The 20,733-nt window shown below is 35.3% G+C and overlaps 1 protein-coding gene across 4 annotated transcripts in view; it reads left to right on the plus strand.

The window, feature by feature from the left end:
* Positions 1–20,733, plus strand: part of CERKL (CERK like autophagy regulator) — a 63,564-nt gene that overhangs the window by 32,198 nt on the left and 10,633 nt on the right. For all 4 annotated transcript variants that reach the window (XR_012995673.1, XM_076342490.1, XM_076342489.1 and 1 more), the window contains exons 3-6: positions 2,549–2,680; positions 9,416–9,479; positions 13,034–13,176; positions 19,448–19,522. Coding sequence is in view for 3 of the 4 variants with exons in the window: in XM_076342490.1 (XP_076198605.1) it covers positions 2,549–2,680; positions 9,416–9,479; positions 13,034–13,176; positions 19,448–19,522 (414 nt within the window). In the remaining variant the exon portion in view is untranslated. The remainder of the gene's footprint in view (positions 1–2,548; positions 2,681–9,415; positions 9,480–13,033; positions 13,177–19,447; positions 19,523–20,733) is intronic.

The following is a 20,733-nucleotide window of genomic DNA, read 5'->3' on the forward strand; positions in this document are numbered from 1 at the left end:
GTCTTTAGGAACTTTTGTGTTCTAGGTAGTCTTCCTTATTTGTGGTGTAATTACTATGATTAGAAATTGCCAGTACATACCTGCAGTGCTTGTTTCTGTTTCCAGAGAATCAAGAATACTTTGGGTTGGAAAGGACCTCTGGAGATTATCTATTCCAGCCTCCTGCTCAGAGCAGGTGAGCTTCTAAACAAGATCAGGTTGCTAAGAGCCATGTCCAGATAAGTTTTGAAAGTCTCTAAGGATGGACATTCCGCAGCCTCTCTGAGCAGTGTGATCCATAGCTTAACTGCCCTCATCGTGAAGAGCGTTTTCCTTATTTCAGATTGGAATATACCCTACCGCATCTTGTGTCCATTGCCTTTTTGTCCTTGCACCTGCAAGAAGTCTGTTTTGGTAGTCTTTGTTAGTCCCACAGTAGATACTTAAGGACAGCATTTAGATAGATACTCTGTTCTCAAGGCTATACAAAGCCTGCTACCTCTGCCTCTTGTATGTGGCTTGTTCCAGCCCCCTTGCTGAAGTCACTTCTCTGTTGGACTCACTCCACTTGATTAGTCTTGTGCTGGGGGGCCTAAACATGGATGCAGTTTTTGAGATTCAGGCTCGAAAGACTTTGAATACAAGGGCATAATCACATCCTTTGAACTGCCAGTTGTCTTCTTGTTAATGCAATCCAGCAAGCACTTGGCCTTCATGGCATCAATAGCACACTGTTTACTCACGTTCAACTCCTTGTCCATCAGGAACTTCAGATGCTCTCTAAAGAGGTCAGTCCCCAGCCTGCACTGTGAGGGTTTTGCAGGGCCAGGTGCTGGACTTCATGTTTGTCTTTATTGAACATCTTGAGGCTTTTGTCAAACCTTTCTTGTAGCTAATCAAGGTCCTTGTGAATGGCAGCCCTGCCCTGCAGCACATCTGCTCTCCTCACCAAGTTCCCTGTTTTCTTTTTATCTCCTTTTTAAAGGAGATACTTTCTTAATGTAGGTACTAAGGCTTATTACTGAAGACATGCAGGATTCACCAGGCATTAAGGATTCATAAGGATTAATTTGCCGTGCAATGACACGGCACTGTGTGTAACATTTTGCCATAAATGTAATTAGAAATCTTGTTTTTTATGTACGCTTTTAGATTATAGCAGAAAACTGGTCCAGTAATTTTCTTCAGTATCTTTAAGAAATCTTCTAAGATTTACTAACACAAACTGGATAAAGTGCTAGTTTTCATTTCCAGATTCTTTGATGTGTTTAAATAAGTGAAAAAGTAATCTATGGGACTTTTGTAATTGTTATGTTTTGATCTTAAGGAATATTTTCCCCTTTGATGCTGAAATAATATTTAGCTATAATTTCTCTGAGGAATTGTTCCTGGTCAGTTGTTGAGGTAGAGTAAGCGGGGAACAGTTTCAGGAAGCACCAGCTGACAATCTGAAGGTACACGTGGCTGTAAAAATTGAAGTAATACTCTACATGGGGCAGGAAAACGTGCTTTCACTCTTGGTTCTTTTTGGAGCTGTGGCCTACTACTAATTGTGTTCTTGAATGCTGAAAGCAGTACACTTGCCAGGTATTCTAGCTTTCATTTGGCTAAGAAAGTGATAGTCTAACCTGATACTAAAAGAAAATTTAGAATTTATAAATTAGTTAATTGAATACAAAATTTTTCGAATCATATATTTTAAATAACTACTAAAGAAACAGCAGTATCCGTATGCCACCGCTTGCTTTTTGTAGCAAACCAACCTGACTGAATCATGGCAATTGTAGGAATTCTAGAAAAGAGAACTTGAAAAGTAATGTTATTGTTTTAGTATGAATTATTTACTATTCAACAAAATACCACATTCCAAGTAATAAAATTACTTCACGGAATCAATGTGCAAGACAAGGTACTGTTTGCATAGCAGTATTTCTCAGCATTTGCTCAGAGTTCGTTACTTCGAAGACCTAAATGCAACTTTTTAAAAAATAAAATGAACAATAATTCTCAGATTTCTGAATGATATTACTAAGTTTTCTATTTCTTTGTATTTCTTCTGACCTCTTTCAAGATGAGGGAATTTCTTTTGCACTGTTTGATTTACAATCTCAGAAAACAAAAGTATTGGATTGTAATATCAGTTTTGTTGAGTGTTATTGTCATATGCCTGCTGGGAGTGTTTCATATTAAATTGCCAAAAAGATATGTTTTGATGTTTGGTTGGGTTTGGTTTTTTTTTTTGTTGCCCAATCTTATAACTTCTCCACATTCACCCTGCTCCTGTATCAGGGTTTAACTAGTTACAACATATACTTTTTTTTTCTGGTTCCTACAATGTTTTAGTTAGTGTGTGATTCATTTCTACTGTTTTAGCTGTACATACAGAAGTAATCAGTACTGTAATTTTAAGATAAATAGCGCACATCCAAGAAGAAATTGAGACTTTTTTTAGACTGTAATTTACTTATCCTGTTAAAGTACTGTAATGGTTCTAATAGTACAAAATCAGTTAAGCTGTAAAAATAGCTGGGCTGTGTGTAATCTTAAATGTTCTGTGTTTTCTTTTTAGGCTTTCAAAATAGACCAAAATCCTTAAAAGTGTTTGTTAATCCAAGTAGCCACAAAAGAGAAGCCACTCATGTTTATTATGAACAAGTTGCACCTCTTTTTAAGCTTGCTGATATCAAAACTGATGTCACAGGTAAGTTGCTTCAAAAGCATAGTTTAATCCTTTGTGAAACTAGTACTTAAGCGTGCAAGACAATTTGAATTTACTGCTAATCCTTACTGGCTTTGCCTGCAACTAATGCATTTGGAACTGTAGTTAATACAATGCGATATATTTTTATTTAATCAAAAAATGTTTTAGTAATTCTGTTATTCATTGAATATTTTCCCCTATAGCTATCTAGTAATATATTTTTTGTATTTCTTAAAGCAAGCATTCTGTAAAAAGAAACAAGCATTTAATGTCTGACAGTCATGTATGTGCTTGCTAAGACTTGTTCCTGCCTTCTGACAAACCCGTGTCCTTAAATATTACTTCTCTTCTGAGAAAATCTATTGGCCTGACATCATAAGAGGGGCTTATTGGAAGGACACATTATTTCTGGATTCTGACTCAGTTTCAGGGATGACCTGGAAGCCAAAGTGGTTAAGTTCTGTAATGACAAGGGCGGCTCTCACTAGGCACATGGGCACGACTTGGTGTCTGGAGAACACGAAGGTACAACTTTAATGTTGTAGTGATGCTGCCTTCTGCTCAACAATGGGTTCCTGATAGCAGGTTTGGATTTAAGGCCCCAGTTTCTGCCAGAGTTCTGCTTTATGTCCTGAATTTGCCCTTTGGTTGTTTCATTTGACTGCCCTTTTTATAAGAAATTGAACAGGGAAACAATGAATTTTCTTAAAGCAGTAAAATATTAATGATCTGATCATTACTTCTGCCCCCTTCTGTGAAGAGATGGAAACTTACGCTACATCAAATTTGGTCCCAAAACCCACCCAAGTTTACAGAGAAATGATATTAGTATTTCCCATTCCAAATATTTTTTTTTTATCCATAGTATTACAATTCCCTTTAATACACTGCTAATTTTTGATTATGCATTTCATATCCATGTGATGTGTAAACTCTGGTGCAAGACATTTTAACACCAAAAAGTCTTTTTCCTATGGCTGTTGTAATTGGTTTGCAAAATAATCAGTTCCAGCTTAAGCAAATTATAAGGCAGAGGGCTCATCCTACAGTTGTCCCTTAAACTTCTTGTGAAATCATGACTAGTTCAGGTTGCAGGCCAAAAATCATTCTGAGCAAATCTGATTTAGGCATGAGGATATAATAATGCAGTAAGTGTTTGTATATGAGATTTATCTTGCTAATTTTATTACCTGTATCTATGTATTTTTAAATTACTTAGTCCACAATTTAAAGTAAAATAAATTGAAGATTAAAGATGCATGAGAATAAGTGTGGAAAAGATTCAGTCTGTGTTAGAATTCTGTAGTGATAACTTCTTAACGTCCCTTAATTGACAAGTGAATGCCAGCAGCTTTATATAAGTTTTGATTCTCACAGACGTATTTTTCACCTGCAAGACATAGGTGATATTGTAAACAGATTAATAATAATGCTGCCTTCTTAGAAATTGAACTTAGCCTTGTTTGGTCACAATTTTTTAAAAAAAGTTTTTGTCATGCAAACCTTAGTTAGAGATGAATGACTATGTCATATTGTTAAATTAGTTATTACTTTACTTTAAGCAACTATTTAAAAAAAAAATATATTCCTTGCTACTGGTTAGTGTTTCTTTTATTGTTACTGTGAACATAACCTTGTTTGTTAAACTCGGTTAAAGGCAGCGTTATCATTAACCTGTATAAGATTACATTTTTAGCTATGTAATGTCACCTGGAATCCTAAAGCTGAACTAATAAGCCAAATCTGCATCAATAGTTTTTTAGATTACTTCATAGAATTTAATATAAGCTATGAATATAATTTATAGTGGTTTTAAAAACAGTTTTCCTAATTGAATAAAAACAGTTTAAAGTTTAATTTTTATTATTTTTCTTTTAAATTTTGAAAAGAAACTTCCGTTTTTAGCCAGATAAATGTTTAATGGCTTATCCTTAAAGTAAGGTTATTTTGGCAATGTCCAAATACTATTGTGCTTATTAGCTGCCTAACACTCCTCCTACAGGCAAAATGGGAAAACTGCATTACAGTTTTAAATGCTAGTAGTGAACTAAATAATTAAGAACTATGCAGTTAAAAAAAAAAAGAAAAAAAAAAAAGGGGGGTGGTGGTGGTGGGTGCTGAGTGAAAGGCCTACCTACTGGTACCATCTTCTAATAAAACCAAGTGCCTCATTTCAAGTAAATTGAACTGGTTTTTTTTTCTCCCATAATTATTTTGGATTTTGTGAAGTTGGAGTGTGCATCTTGCTGTTACTGCTTTTTTGAAACGTGGCCAATATTTACATACATAGTGGTGTTCAAAGGTGTATTAGGTAGTGAAAGTTGAAGGCTTTTGTACAATTTTTACACTAAAGAGTTTACTTCTAGTCTTTTCACATAAACATATTTAAAGCTTAAAATTAATTGTACACAAAAATATTAAAGCAAATTTGAACCTCTGTCGTGGTTTAACGCCAGCTGGCAAGTAAGCCCCACACAGCCGCTTGCTCACTCCCCCCTCCAGTGGGATGGGGGAGAGAATCGGAAGGGTAAAAGTGAGAAAACTCGTGGGTTGAGATAAAGACAGTTTAACAGGTAAAGCAAAAGCCGTGCACGCAAGCAAAGCAAAACAAGGAATTCATTCACCACTTCCCCTCGGCAGGCAGGTGTTCAGCCATCCCCAGGAAAGCAGGGCTCCATCACGTGTAACGGTGACTTGGGAAGACAAACGCCATCGCTCCGAACGTCCCCTGCTTCCTTTTTCCCCCAACTTTATACGCTGAGCATGACGTCATATGGTGTGGAAATATCCCTTTGGTCAGCTGGGGTCAGCTGTCCCGGCTGTGTCCCCTCCCAGCTTCTTGTGCCCCCCCAGCCTGCTTGCTGGTGGGGTGGGATGAGAGGCAGAAAAGGCCTTGACTCTGTGTAAGCACTGCTCAGCAGTAACGAAAACATCCCTGTATTATCAACACTGTTTCCAGCACAAATCCAAAACATAGCCCCATACTAGCTGCTGTGGAGAAAGTTAACTCTGTCCCAGCCAAAACCAGCACAACCTCTGAAGTGACTTCTAGCACATACACAATACAAGACTTGCAGGTTACTAAAAAACAAAAAAAAGCCCAACAAACTTTGACAGTGGAGTGCTGAAAGACAGCTCCCCTCATCCAATCTTGTATTTTGGTAGCTGGCTGTTGCTTCCTACGTGATCAAGCTTGCCAGATCTTATTCTTCATTGTAACTTCTGTTGGAATAAACTTTTTGTTTTTTAGAAGTTTGGAGTGAAGGTATTCTCTCCTACTCACGGATATACAGCAGTCAAAAGGCATGTATGTAAATAAGTGAGTTCTGAAATAGCAGTTACTTTCTCCAATTATCTTTAAATTTGGTATGGTTTTCTTTTTTTCTGCCAAATTACTTTGGATACTACAGATGTATTAATTTTAGTCAAATTAACAAAAGTCTTAAAGCGTGGATTGTGTTTTGTTGGTTTTTTTGGTTATTTTTGTTACATGGAATAAACACATCTCTGAAGTGCTCAGGGCAGTAGAAAGTGGGAATTGGCAAATGTGAACTGAAACAGTACTTTATTGCTTAGCCTTAGCTACAGTTACCTAAATCTGGTCTTTATACAGTCTTTTAAGAGTTTGGCAATCTTGAGTGCTGCAGCTGGGATATGGCTGTTAGGAGAAGAACAGTGACGCTTCTAAAAATCAGTTCAACAAAAGCTCGCTCCACATTTGGGTTACCTACAAGCACTATCAAATAGTGATAATTGGAGCTAGTATTTTAGAAATATATTAGTATCTTGCAAAATCTTACACATACTGAAGAAAAATAAATAAAGGTAACCTCAACAGACTCCTAGTTTGTCTCGCTTCGCTTCCTAGTTTTGACTCTTCTGCTTCTGTTTATGCACAATTACAAGCTGGATGTTTAGGCAAAAACAACAGCCTTCCCCACATCCCCATTTTTAGGGCAGAATCACAAAGGAGAAGAGAGTGATTGAGAATTGGACAAATAACGTTGGTTTAAATTTACTGTACAGTAAATAACATTAATTTTTTTTCATCCAGTGTCAACACCAGTTAATCTGTTGTTATCATTAGCAGTTTTAATCCTATTGACATTAGTCTGTGACACGAGTGCCAGTATTTATACGTGTCATATGGAAGTGTCCCACGTTTTGAAGTGTTGAAATAATCATATGTTGCTTTTTCTGTATGTAGGGTCTGAACCCTTAGTTTCTTGTTGGCTACGTGAGATAGGGTGTTACAATGTATTGGAGTATGCGTGACTGTTCAAATGAGGTACACTGTCAGTGCCCTTCTCTCAGAATGCTATTACTTGAAACTTAATGCATACTGGAATTTACAAGTTGGGAACAAAATGTCCTTGAAAAAGGAAAACTTTTTCAATTATGCATTACAAATAGTTGGAAAAAAGCATTAAATAATATTTTTGTGATAATATTTTTGCCAAATGTGTAATCTGAATCCTTCTGAAATGGTGAAAGAAGTGCTTTCTTCCTCTTAACAAATTTATTGTGTGTGTGGGTTTTTTTTTGGTTTTGTGTTTGGTTTTGGTTTGGTTTTTGTTTGTTGTTTTTTTTTTTTTTTTTTCCCCTGAATTGGAACAAAACCAAATATTCAAACATCTAGCTTTTTTCCAGCTATCAGAATGACTTTTACGTGTTTCTCTGGAGGTTGTCAAGCCTGCAGAAGACTTTTTAGACATGGACTTTTTATGTCTGTGTTGGATTTTTCAATTTTTTTCCACTTGATCATTTTTCTATATATTCTCATGAAGTTTTTCCTGGAAACTTCATTTTTTCATTACCTTTTTGTCACAATGTTTCAGAATAGATGCTGTGTACCTCTGTCATTCTCTCATCAAATTTTAAATTTCTTGGGATTATCCCCGATGTTAAGCCTTGCAGTAGTCCTCCTATATAATTTCCGAACTTAAGCTATTAGATGCAAAGAGGATGGAGTCCCAATCAATCTGGCTAACACTAGTAATTTTTACTGCCTTTATTGATTTCTCTGTAGACATGAGTCCTCTTTACTTTCATGTCCTTGTTCTTTGAGTGAATTAATTTTGTAATAGTAAACATAACTTACATACACTACATTAGGAAACCATTGAGCATGTTTTCTTTTACAAAATAAAATCTTATTTACTGTACCATTTTAATTAGATTGTACTCATAACTTTCTAAATGTCATCATGTTAATTTAAAAAGGCATGTAACCTGGTAACCAACTGTATGTTTTCATGGGTAGAGTTTCTTTCACAGTTAAGCAGTGGTAAGATATTTGAATCTTTCTGCATTTTTGCATGATGCACAGTTTTATTGGTCACTTTTTTCACAATCTATAGATAATGATAAAAGGATAGTTCCTATTGGTAAAAGCAAAACTGAGTACGATGGCTTAAATATTGTGCTTTGATCTTCCAGAAGAGGTCCTGCATGAAAGTAAATTCTGTAAATAATTCCTGAAATCTATTATAGTGATAGGTATTTCTGTAGCAAAATGATAATTCTCTGCCTTTGATACAATCAAAATAACTCTAGTTTTTAATTAAGAATTTCCAAAACACCAAGCACTAGAACTTTGCTAATACTGGCTGGGAGATTTTGAAGTTATATGCTGATATACAATTGTTTAGTGTGAAGTGTAAAAAATTTTCACTTTTACTTTGATTTAGGTTTTTTTTTTTTTAAGTTATATATATACTCGCTATATATACACGCATTTTTTTGTGTGTGTGTGTGTGTATATATATAGGGAGACAGAGGTGTTTTCAAGTCTTGTAAGCAGCATTTGAATAGTCTGTAGAAATACTGTTATAACAGGTACAGATACGGAATGATTGTTTTAGACACCAAGACTAATAATTTTAATAGTGTTTAGAAACACTGGAAAAAAGCCTTGAACTGTGCTAGCACCAGGGACAGACAAGCATGAAAGATTAATGTAATTTTGCATATAATGATGCACATTCTTACACAAAAAATCCATCTGCAAGTGTCATGTCAGTCACCAAAAATCTTTGATGGGTGGCTGCAGCTGGGCTGTCTCTTCTGGCAAAGCTGGCCTAGAAAATGCTAAATGTAGTTATGATGCTTTGTGCCATCTGTAGTATGCCAGTTTATCCTGTCTTCACTGGCATTTACAGTACTATATACGGTATCGGCAAACAGAGAGACATCAATGTAGAGTGACAGATTCATTTCCTCCAGAGGCTATGAACTCTGGTGTATACTTGTGCCACCTTCCTCTGTGTGTTATATTCTGTTGTCACTGGTATTTGGCTTGATTTCATACTTCTGTGTTTAACTCCTCATATTTTTGATTTAGCAATTTGCATATCCTAACACAAAGGCAATTAAATTTGATTGACACTGAAATAATTCAGTCTTAACTGAGGATATGCTTACATTTTCCTGAAGTTTACCAACTGTGTCAATGCTAAAACTTACATTTTGATGCAACAAACATCTTCTCTCATTCTCTAAATTTAAATGCGCTAAATAGCCATGTGTCTGATGGCAGCTGAGTTTTAATGTGTCTTGCCTTTCAGCTAGCGTAACTGTAAAACATACCTTCTCATACTTTTAATGCATTTAATGATTTAAAAAAAAAATCTGAAGTGAATTACTGTGTGTTCCTTATGTTAGAAGGGCAAAAATTTTAAAAACCCTTTAAAATTATCTAAGCTTCTGATAATTAAATGATGTTATTTTCCACAGTAACTGAATATGAAGGACATGCTCTGTCAGTACTTAAAGAATGTGAACTCCAGGCATTTGATGGGTGAGTTGGTTAGTGACAATGAATGTTAGTAAACCTCATCACATTAGTTTTCATTTGTATTCCATCCAAAACTATGCTAGTAGGTATTTCATGAGTTACTCTGTTTGACATATATATTAAGCCTGAGGAAAATCAGTTCTCATGAGATGCTTTGTTTTTTATTACTTACTGACAATAGGTTTGTATCATAGATTCATAAATGATGGTAAATAAACATAGCGCTTTCTTAAATATGCTTCATGAAAGCTTCGGTCTCTGTATTTGCAAGAATGATACGAGTGCCTTGTATTTCACTCTATCCATTCAAGTGGTTCTTAAGGAGGACATTTTATCTAAAAGTAACTTGAATGTTTTTTCCATTTAAAAAAAACAAACAAACTTCAAACTTATTTAAAGTGAAGAGTGAAAATGCTTGTTCGATCATTTTTAAAGACCTTCCTATGTGGATTAATTCTGAAATCTTTGGTATTTTTACATTAATCATTCAATAATAAGATTAAATAATATATAAAAGTAGTTTTGCATACTGTGGAAGTCTTACAGGATTCTTACAACTCTAACTGGAATATGCAGTAAGCCATACAAGAAGGCTTAAATAGTGTCTTGTAGTCTAATCAATTTCTATTAATTCTAGAAACTCGGAGTTAGGTAAGAAAATATATCTGAAAATGTATGTATGTATTGCAGATTCTGAGGATAATTTCTTTCCAATTAAGACATGCCTTTTGGGATGCTAGCTGGGGAACGCAGCCCCCCAAACCACCTCAGTCTTTCCCAAATAAAATTGTAATGACAATTTTGGTTTATTGAAAATTAAACCAGAAAATGTATGGGATCTGGTTTGAATTGAAAAATGAATTCCACAACAATGAAATTGTCCTACTGATGAAAAACTACACTTTTAGCAATTCTGGCAGCCACCTGACGTAATGTCTTTTCACTATTTCCATTAAGTCTTGAGAAGTTTTACTTGTCTCTTGAGCAGCATTGCTTGTGACTTGGCAGGCTTTAGTTCTTTCCTGTTTTGCCCTGGCTTCCTGTCCGGTTTTGTTCAAGTCAGATACTATATCTGTCGCTTAGTTCCCTGTTTAGAAAACAGAATAGCACTTCTGTACCTCCTTTTAGATGTGGAGGGCACTGTATGTGGTGGTAAGAGGTAAGGTAGTTTTTGTGCTATTTCTGCATGGCAGAGTTCATGTAGACCTGATCTGCCTTGCCCAAGCTTGGAAGCCACTGGAGGTGAGTTAGGTGTGGACTGAAGGCCGTGCCTGCATGCATTAGTCTGCTGCTCTAACTCGGCTCATGCTTTTTAAGTGTTGCCTATTGCAGATTGACTGAAAGCTAATTCAAGTAAAAATTTACAAAGGGCAAGACACAATAGTTTTTTATTCATTACAGTAGGTAAGCAGTATAGCAACATACAATTTCTGATCTTGAATTTCTCTCTAACAGAGTTATGGTTCCTTACATGTTAAACAGCATATGAAATAAATTTGAACCTTACGATTTGCAGTAGTAAATTGGAAGTTTATATCTCAGTGCTTTCTGTAAGCAATACTGCTATGTTTTAATCCTTTGTCAAAGCTGTTTGTATATAATTTCTTTTCTCTGATTTCTCCAGTTCCTACTCTGTTTTGCAAGACCATAGGCATATGTCATGTATCTCATATATATACTCCACCTCTTTTGCTATCTTTTTTTTTTCTTACCGACACTGGAAATTTAGGTACTTTGCTAACTTGGCAGTGTGCTTTTTTCCCCGCCTTGGGGCCAAGCCTTGGTGACAAATAGAGAGAGTGCATTTGTGATGCTGCTATCTCAGCTGCATTTTCTTGTTTGTATAGTGACAGAAATACACAATATACATGCATGTATTCCTTCCCTAATCAGGAGCCTAAGGTATTATGGATATTGTTTAGAGTAGCCCGGGTTAGTCAGACTTTAGTGAATAGTTGATTAAGAAACTTGTGTCTGATGGTTAGACTGATGGTTAGACAGATGTTTCTTCCTCTAAGAAGCCTTCTTCAAGGTCTTAGTCAAATCTGTTTGCTCAAGACTTTCTACTCCTTATGCGTAGCAGGTTCTTGCTGATGAGCTTTGGAATCCCTGGTCCCTGATGGTATCTCTGTTTCCAGCCAAAAAGGCAACTCTTGATGATTAATGCTAAATTAATAAAAATTAAAGTTAGAAGCATTTTTATGTTATTCTTTGCACTCTTCATCTATTTCCAATAACAACACAGCCCCCAAAATCAGAAGAAAATATACCTGTTTTCAAAAGTTTTAATAGCCAGAAGACAATCCATGTAAGTTCTTCCAGGTGTACAATTTATCAGACTACAAAGATTAACTGTTTTTGCTGCTGTGGCAGAAACGTTTAAGCCTAGGAATAAACCAGTCTAAACCAAAAATGAGACAAAAGACAGGAGATGACTCATGATTACGAGCAGAAAGCAAATGTGCTCCAAACTTTTGCTATATACTCTTTTTTTTTTTTTTTTTTTTTTTAATGTGGGCAGTGTTTAGCTAGATAGAGGAAACATTCCTAAAAATTTAGAAATTAAAAAATAGCTAGGAAATAATAATAGGAACTGAAGAAAAATGTTAAAGGAGCTGAGACAATTTAATTTAAACATTTAATACCATAATGAGTATTTTCTTATAAAGAGCTTACCAGTTTTATCTGGTTGAATTATTGGACATAGTTTCACAACTGTATTCATATAGATACATGAAAAACAGATATTTTAAGTAAGTGCCTCCTAACGTAAATCTGACATTTATATTGTAAATGCTTGTCATGTACTATTTACTATTTTTATCATTAAAATGTGTTTACCTTAAAAACATCTAACTTTCAAACATTACTAATTTGGAGAATCACTTTAATAGTTACTTAAATAAACAAAAACAGAAAGAAAAAAAAAAAAAAAAAGACGTTTGCTGTAACAGAGCTTTTACAGACAAATGCATTCCTCTCTATAGCCACAGCAGGTGGGAGTTTAATTACATGCTCCAGAAGCAGTGATTAAGTACCTTCATGCAAAGGATTGCTTGGCACTAGGGTTTTATACCTTGCTAAATCCCTCAGCTGCCTGCATAGTGTGTGGAATTAGCTGTTTTCAAGTATTTTTAATTTTATTGTAATATTTGGTGACTTGTTATTATAAGGGCAATTAAAAAGCATTGGGATGCTTGTGTGGGTCAGTACTGAAAGATTTAAAGAACTTTTCCACTGAGGCACTTGAGCATGTGCTTAACTCTTCCATCTGATCGGTTCACGTGCATTAACGTGTGATAAGGCAAGAAATACTTTGAAAGTTGTTAAATATATTTACTCCTTCTCAGATAGAAGAAAGCAGAAATAAGGATGCTTATATCTTGCTAGCTAACATTCACTGATCTGACAGTGAAGCTCTAGCTTGTTCTTAAAGAATGGTTTTTAGCTGTTTGAAATGTCATTATGTAGATGGGGTGTGATAGCTACCTTCCACTTATTTGCTCAGCTATGGAAGAGTTTAATTTGAACTGTTTAGCATTTTTGTTTTGTAATAGGGTAGTTTGTGTTGGTGGAGACGGATCTGTCAGCGAAGTTGCTCATGGTCTACTACTTAAAGCCCAGATAGATGCTGGAAAAGACACAGACTATATACCAACACCTGTCAGAGCACTGGTTCCTCTTGGAGTAATACCAGCAGGTGAGACTAAAAGGTACTGTTACATTTTGGAAGTCATCCGTTTTAAGTCCCTCTGGTATGTTTTATGGTTTTGGCTACTAAAGGCAGTTCTTGGTGCTAAAGCTTCAGTTACTTAAGGGAGCTATTGAATACATGTCCTAAATTAGTGATTTAGATTGATTACAAATGACTAGATTTTAAACCATTATGATAATTTATAGTAATGGCACAGATGAGCTCTTTGCCTAAAGGAAGAAGCTCAGGAAGACGAAAACTAAAATAATTTTCAGCTGATACATGCAAAGATCAAGTTTTGCCCTTATTTGCTGCCAGAAATGATATCAAATGAAAACTTTGTTTTCTAGAATTTCCTTAATATAAGCCATGCTGTTTCGCTTCTCTCTCCAGTTTTTTTGGCAGGATTCTCAGTTGGATTCATGCTTAGAGTCTATTTTTAAATGGTGTCCCAGGAATACATTTTGTGGATTATATTAAAAAAAAAAAAAATAAAAAAAATACTGTGCACACAAAACTGCTTTCTCTCTCCTTTACTTCTACAGACCTGAAAATGTATGCATCTCTCTCGAAAAAATCCTCTTGCTCCTTTATTAACTTGTACTTGCATCTTGTGGTGTGATTTGGGTTTTTTGGGTTGGTTTTTTTGGTTTTGTTCTGGGTTTTTTTGTTTTGTTTGCTTTGGGGGTGTGTGTGTGTCCCTTCTCCCATTTTTTGTATTTGCCCTTCTTGGAGTATAACTTGGGCCAGGCAGGGAGGCTTAGCTAGAATTAGTACAGGCAGGGTTGATTCTGGACTGGTATATGAATCACTTCTCTTTAAAAGAGGAAGGGTATTTTTGCATGGATGCTACCCTCTGGTGTGGATGTTGATGTGACTACTTGACGTAATTTCTCAGAGGTTTTTAACTAGTAAGGAAAAAATTCCTACAGCCAGGTGAACAGCAAATCGTTGTTTTCACTTTTCTACAAAAAAAGGAGCAAGTCGCTTCCAAACTGAAGCAAGCAGGTTTTAAGTGCTCTGACTTGCTTTGCACTTCTAAAAGCAGCGTTAAGACAGGGACTAGTTGCTTGTAAAAATGCAAGATTACACTAGCTTTTTTCAAGTTAAAAAAAACTTGGAAATGTATTGGTAAATGATACAGTAATCTTAAAAACATGAAGCAAATGAATTTTAGTACAGCAGTTGGACCATCACTTATCAGTTCAGTTGCTGTCAATATCTTGATGGTGTTGAGACGGAATCTCTCCAGCGCTTGACTCCATGCTGTTTGGGCGTGCTTAGGTCACTGTGCCTCATCATTAGTGCTTACTTTCTTCAGTTTAAGACAAATATGTCATGATCAAAAAGGATTTGTAAACCCAAAAGAATGCTGTATGGCCATAGACTATGGCCATAGTATGCCATAGACTTTGTTAAAAGAGGGTGAGAACAATTTATAGAATGGTAGCATGAGACACTCCTTAATAGGTTCTTAAAAATAATCTAAGCTTATTTTATTTCCAGGCTATTGATATTCCAAAAAGTAGTCAGTTAGGAAACAGGTAAGTATGATACTTGTGTACATGAAGAAGATGGAACTCAGTGGTCAGTTAGTTCCGCGCCCCCCCCCCCTCCCCCCGCCCCGGCCCCGAAATCCATTGTACCAATTTACTAGGATTCTCCAGCTGAGTAAAAATAGGAACTGTATTATGGGATAGCATTATCTGAGTGGCTTAAAATCTGGTTTTAGCCTCTATTATAAGTAGTTAAGACAGCATTTTGAAGTTTCAGCCAACTTGATGGGAAGGAGCTGCTCTTGAAACAGTTTACCTCCTGAAGAGAAAGGTCCAGAGGGGAGTGTGTTTTTACTAAAATACTCTACTGAGCTGCCTTATTCTGGTCCAAATCAAATGGATGAGATGTGGGGAAGCCTGCAGTTGTACTGCTGGCCATTAGCAAGAGTGTTTGTTGCTATGGGAACTACTGCTAAGAAACTGTGCGGAGGGGGAACGGGAGAAAGGGGAGGGGGAACTGGAAGGACATTAGAAAAGCTATCCAGTTGTTACAGAACAAGAGACAATCTATATCTGATGACCAGGAACCTTTTGGTCATGAACGGTTCATTTAAATAAATTCATGATTTCCAATTAATTCAGAAAATAAAATATTACTGAGGGACTGTTAATTTCTGTGATATTTCAGGCAAAGAACCAAAATGTTGGTGCGGTTTTCATCAGAATTTTAGCTATGCTTGACTAGGAAGTCATTACATCACATTTATCTGTTTGGATGGGGGAGACATTAACAGCCTTATGAATATTCATGTTGTCTGGTTAATTAAGTTAATTGTACTGCAGAAGTGCTTGCACTTCCAAGGACAATTTTTTTCTCTACAATTTCTGTTTGGTACCTTCATCAGTCATGCTTTACATGACCTGCAGATACTTTGTCCTTACTGTGACGCTTTTGCACATTTCATTGGAAGGAGGTTGTAGGAAGTTGTTTGTAATGTCGGGAAAATGGGTTAATATTTTGAACAGAATTGTATTTTTTGAATAATAAAATCTTCGTTTCTATTTAAAAAAATGCTGGTGACAGAGATGTTGGAGTTGTATGGATGAAACCTTTTTACAGTAAATTGAGTAGTTGGAGTGAGATCTAAAAATGTGGCTGTTAGTAATCTGTGAGGGGTGCAAGCTCATATATGAGCATCAAAGAAGGTTATTAGTCTCTGAAGTAATACCATAGTGTTCAGGGGCACCGTCTTGTTATTGGTAAATAATATTCCAAGCTTACATAGGGGAGAAAAAGGTTTAGATGACTTGGGAAGATGAATAACGGCATTAAAACCACTATTATTGAATTACCACTTAAATCAGCAAAGCTTATATTCTAATATTTTTTTGTATGATAACTTTCATTGTTTTGGTTCTGTTTATAAGCTTGCTTTTTTGTGTGCCATCCTGCTTGTATAGGACCTAGGTAATGAGACACATTATTCAGTCATTACTGGGATCAAAATGCTGTTAGGTGTGTATTAAGAATCTTTTAGAGAAAGTGACGGTACTTGCTGCTGCAAAACTGTGCATGTTCTAGATCTTCAACTTGTGGAAGGGTGGATGCATTACTTATGTTTTTGAACGCAGGCAGAACTTGTTTTATTTTCCCAGGAGTCATGAAAGGGTGGGGTTTTGCCTTGTTTACTTCTGCAACTGTTAATGAGCTCCACCGATTTCAGAGAAGGGTGCAATTACTTGTGCCTATCCTGTTTAGTAAGAATGAGATTTAACTCTCATTAAAGTCAGTATGAAGATTGGTATTGACTTCAGCTGTAGTCACTTGTTATCTTACTGCCATCTGTATTGATAAATTACTCTTACTTAACGTGAGGAATCCCAGTCTTAAGACATACCAAGCCTGATCTTCAGAAGTATATTCTGCCTTGTGCTCTTTATTAGCTTGATCTTCAGTGACAAAGAAAAATATTTTTTCAGAATAACAACTTCCCTGTTATCAATTTACAGGAAATAAACACGATTTGCAGGACTTGTAATGATCTGCTCTTTGTGTGTGTCATTTCCTTTGTTTTGGAGAGGTGCCCATAAAAGTTGGTAAGAGTTGGGAAAATTTGATTGAAGGAAATATTTGAGTATTTTTGAGCTACTTCTTTAGCTAGCTTCACTGACTAAGCAGAATTAGTTGAATCTAGAGGTTAAATGTCATGTCATTCAAACATGAAATGGTGTTGGGCATATACTTGTATTACTCTGTATTGTTGTATTATTGTTGTATTATTGCTTTTTAGGTCAAACCTAATTTTTTGTCCCTGAATTTTCCGTATAGAACTGTATTTGATGTTCACTGAATTGAAAAACTCACTATTTTGCGTAGCAAATAATATCTAGAGCTACATTTTTGCCTTTTCTTTTTTATGCGTACTGTACAGAAAGGAAAGTTCAAATTACTGTTACTTGAGTTGTTGGATATAAGTTATTTGATATAAATGATTGAAATAAATGGTAATATTCTTAATAAACTGAACTTCCTGTTAGTGTATCTAGAGAGACTTTCTTTTGGGAGAAAAAAGCGAAGACTTGCATTTAGCTTTTGGAGTTGTCAGTTTATTCTTCTTTCAAAGTACTTCATAATCCCAATTTGCTGGGTTTATTTAAACATTACTTTTTTTTAGGAAAAGAAGAAAGAAATTAATAGTATAGTCACCTATAAAATTCTGAGAAATATGTGAATGAAATTACTTTTTTTTTTTTAATTGTTCAAAGAATAAAACTGTACATAACCTGATTTCTTCCATGTACCACTGGCGATGTAAACTTCAACAAATGTTTTGTATCTGTTATCTTAATAGATGTACCTCACTTACTTCCTTCACGTAGTAGGAACCCTGACAGCCTTACTCGGAGTTCCTCTCTCTGACATTATGAAGGCTTTCCATGAAGTTCTGAGTATTCTGAATTACTTTCAGAGACTAAGGTGCTCTAAGGACATAACAGGTGCTGTGTGAGATACTGAGATACAATTACCAGTTATTTTACATATTCTTATTCAGAGAAAGTATTGAAAAAATCGAAGCATATACTCCTGAACAAGAATGACAAGATGCTTTTAGACCTTTGTAACTATGTACATCAGTCTCTCCAAATTTAGTATTTTTTTTTTCTACCACTAACATGACATCAAAGATTGCAGGGTTTTGGGATGAACATAATTTTCCACTCTGGTACATGATACTTTTAAAGTACTTATTTAAATATTGAGTGCCTCTTGTTTGAAATGTGATAGTCTTTCCCTTTCCTCTCTTCTCTCCCTCACTTTTGAAAGACAAGTTTAAATGTTTCCATAAAACCTAAGGCAAATTTAGCATCCAGAATTGTCTGTTGCTGCTGTAACATATTAAATAATGCAAACAACAAGGAAATGATTTGAGAATCTAACCGAACTCATTTCTTTATGGAATGTTAGGTTCTAAATTGTTCTTTTGTAATTTTTGTTATTTTAATTAATCTGTTATTGAATTATTCATCCCTTAATCAGTGATATGAAGAAGCTCAATATACTGCCTGCTGGGTGGCAGGCCCTGGTTCTTTATTTTTGCAGAAGTGAATCCTATGGCCCTGCTGCTTGGCTAAGAAATGCCAGAGATGTGATCAATGAGAAAAATCAACTTGAAATTCTGTTAAAACTATACCCATTTAGGAAAGACGCAACCATTCCTTGTTCAGGATTTTTAAAATAAATTGCTGTTTAAAAATCAGCTGATACACAGATACACAATGTCCTATATGTTAAAGCAGAAGGGCAAAATTTACGTGTATATCCATGTTTCTTACACAGGTAAAGTGACTTGACATATCAATCACCACCAAACATGGGTCTCCAGAACCGTGCTTCTTTCTTTTACAAACTGATAGCTAGTTTTCCACTCTCTCTTCCAACTCCATGCTCGCATTGCTAGTTCTTGACTTTTTTTTCTATTTACCAGCTGATTTACTACTCATTCCTTTGTTTCAAAATAAATTAATCTCTTCTATCCAGTGACTAGTAGTACAACTGGTCTGCCAATGTCCAGGCAATGACAAAGACAAGTTACATGGGTCAGTTTTAATGCACTGAATGTAAGTCAACACTTTATCAGACACACGTCAAATTCTACGTTCTCTCTGTTTTTCAGTTATTAATGTATTCTCATATGTAAAGCTGACGTGCAGTAATTAAGTTTATTCACTATTGTTTCTAAGAATCTAAAACGTAGCCTGCAAGAGGCACAGCAGCTATCTTAGACTAGATCTAGTAGAATTTTGTCTGGGAAACATACAGTTTTACACTGGCTGGGTATTACAGTATTTTTCCAACTTAAAAATACTCCCCAAATATATCTTATTAGATAAACTGCCTAATCTGTACAGTTCCTCAGTACAGCACTTAGGGAAAGAAGAAGTGATTTTTTTAGGGAGATTGTTTTTAAAAAAAAAAAAAAGAAAAAAAAAAAAGGAAATTTTTGCAAAGCTTTTTTTTTCCTCCCCCCCATTGGTTTTTATGGCACTTATGAATGAATTTGCAGAGAGGATTTTATAGACCTCTGGAAGTTTTAATGGTTTTAATTTGTACTATTCAGCATTTCTGCTGTTACCAAGACTAAGTAATTTGTGGGGAGGCTTTCCTTTTTTTGAAAATGCAGTAAATGTCTCAGTTTCTTCATTCAAAAAATGTTGTATGTATTTTTTTCTTGCTATTCTGTATCTCTTATTTTTACAATTGTTTGTGTTTGCTTTTACAGGTACTACTAATATTTTGGCCCACACTCTCTATGGTATTAAGCATGCAGTGACTGCAGCATTGCACATTGTGATGGGTAAATATTTTTACATACATTATCAGATTTTAAATAATGAAGCAGCATTTAGAAGTCTGCCATAACTGGTGATTTAATAAAGGCATACCACTATGCTATATCACTGTAAACTACATTGTAAGACTTTTAAAACCCAAATGATTCTATCCTGATTTATAGTGTACTGGAAAGGTTATGATTCTTTGAGTATAGTTTAGTAGCAAAGGTTGTGGACCTCATCTTCTGGTAACTAAAATCTGCCATGGAATAATGTCTGACTTTGGCATTCATGCCCTATTACTGATGTTCTTTTAATGCAAAGAGTAACCTTTTCCAGACTTGATTGTGTGAATAGTGTTACTCTGTGTGTGTTATTAAGCAATGATTGGTTGTGTAATCACTTGATTATTTTAATTTAACGTACCTGCCGAAGACAATAGGAAAATATACAATACTTTCAGCTTGAGGAAGTGGTTACGATTGGACTTTTCAGGAAAGTATTGTCATATTTCAGAGAAAGTATCATTCATCTTTTTAGCTTCGTGTGCATTTCTTTTAAATACTAACAGTTGGTATAAGAAAGCTTTATTAGTAGAAAAAACTGTATCACTTGCCATTTGGTCTGCACAATAAATAAGTTTTTGAATGTGAAAATGTAATTATGCTAAAAGGAAAAACTAGGTTGCTAGTGCAAACCTTATTTTCAGGTCTTAGGAAATAGCAAATACTTAGTTGAGCAATGTTAATATTCCTCGGAAAGCAATTTTTTTTTTAGGATACTCCCCCCCCCCCCAATAAAAAAATGAGAATAATGGAGAAGGTCCATCTTGAGTATCTATTTTCTAGACCTTGCAGTCAGCAGTGGAAGAGCCTTTGCTCTATTTCTTAGACAGTAATACACCAGCCTTTACAGGTAAAATCTAAACCTGTCTTTTTTAATCAGAGACACTCAATCTAATGGAAACCACCCAGGTTCTATTGGTTCTATTATAGAAAAAAATTTATATAGCCTATCTTGAACAGAACTGGATGTCTAAATTCTATAACTGTAAACATAAATACATTTAAAACCTATATTTAAGAGCTCCCATATCTCCTCCAGTACAATGTTCAGTCATTACAAATATTTGGTGAAATGGTTGCAAATATTTATGTCGCAATATTACATTTTCTTTGATACTAGTTGTTGAAAATTTGAATAGAATTGAGTCAGACACTTTGCAGCCTGATGA

The sequence above is a fragment of the Aptenodytes patagonicus genome, chromosome 6, assembly GCF_965638725.1.
Source record: "Aptenodytes patagonicus chromosome 6, bAptPat1.pri.cur, whole genome shotgun sequence".
Lineage (NCBI taxonomy): Eukaryota > Metazoa > Chordata > Aves > Sphenisciformes > Spheniscidae > Aptenodytes > Aptenodytes patagonicus.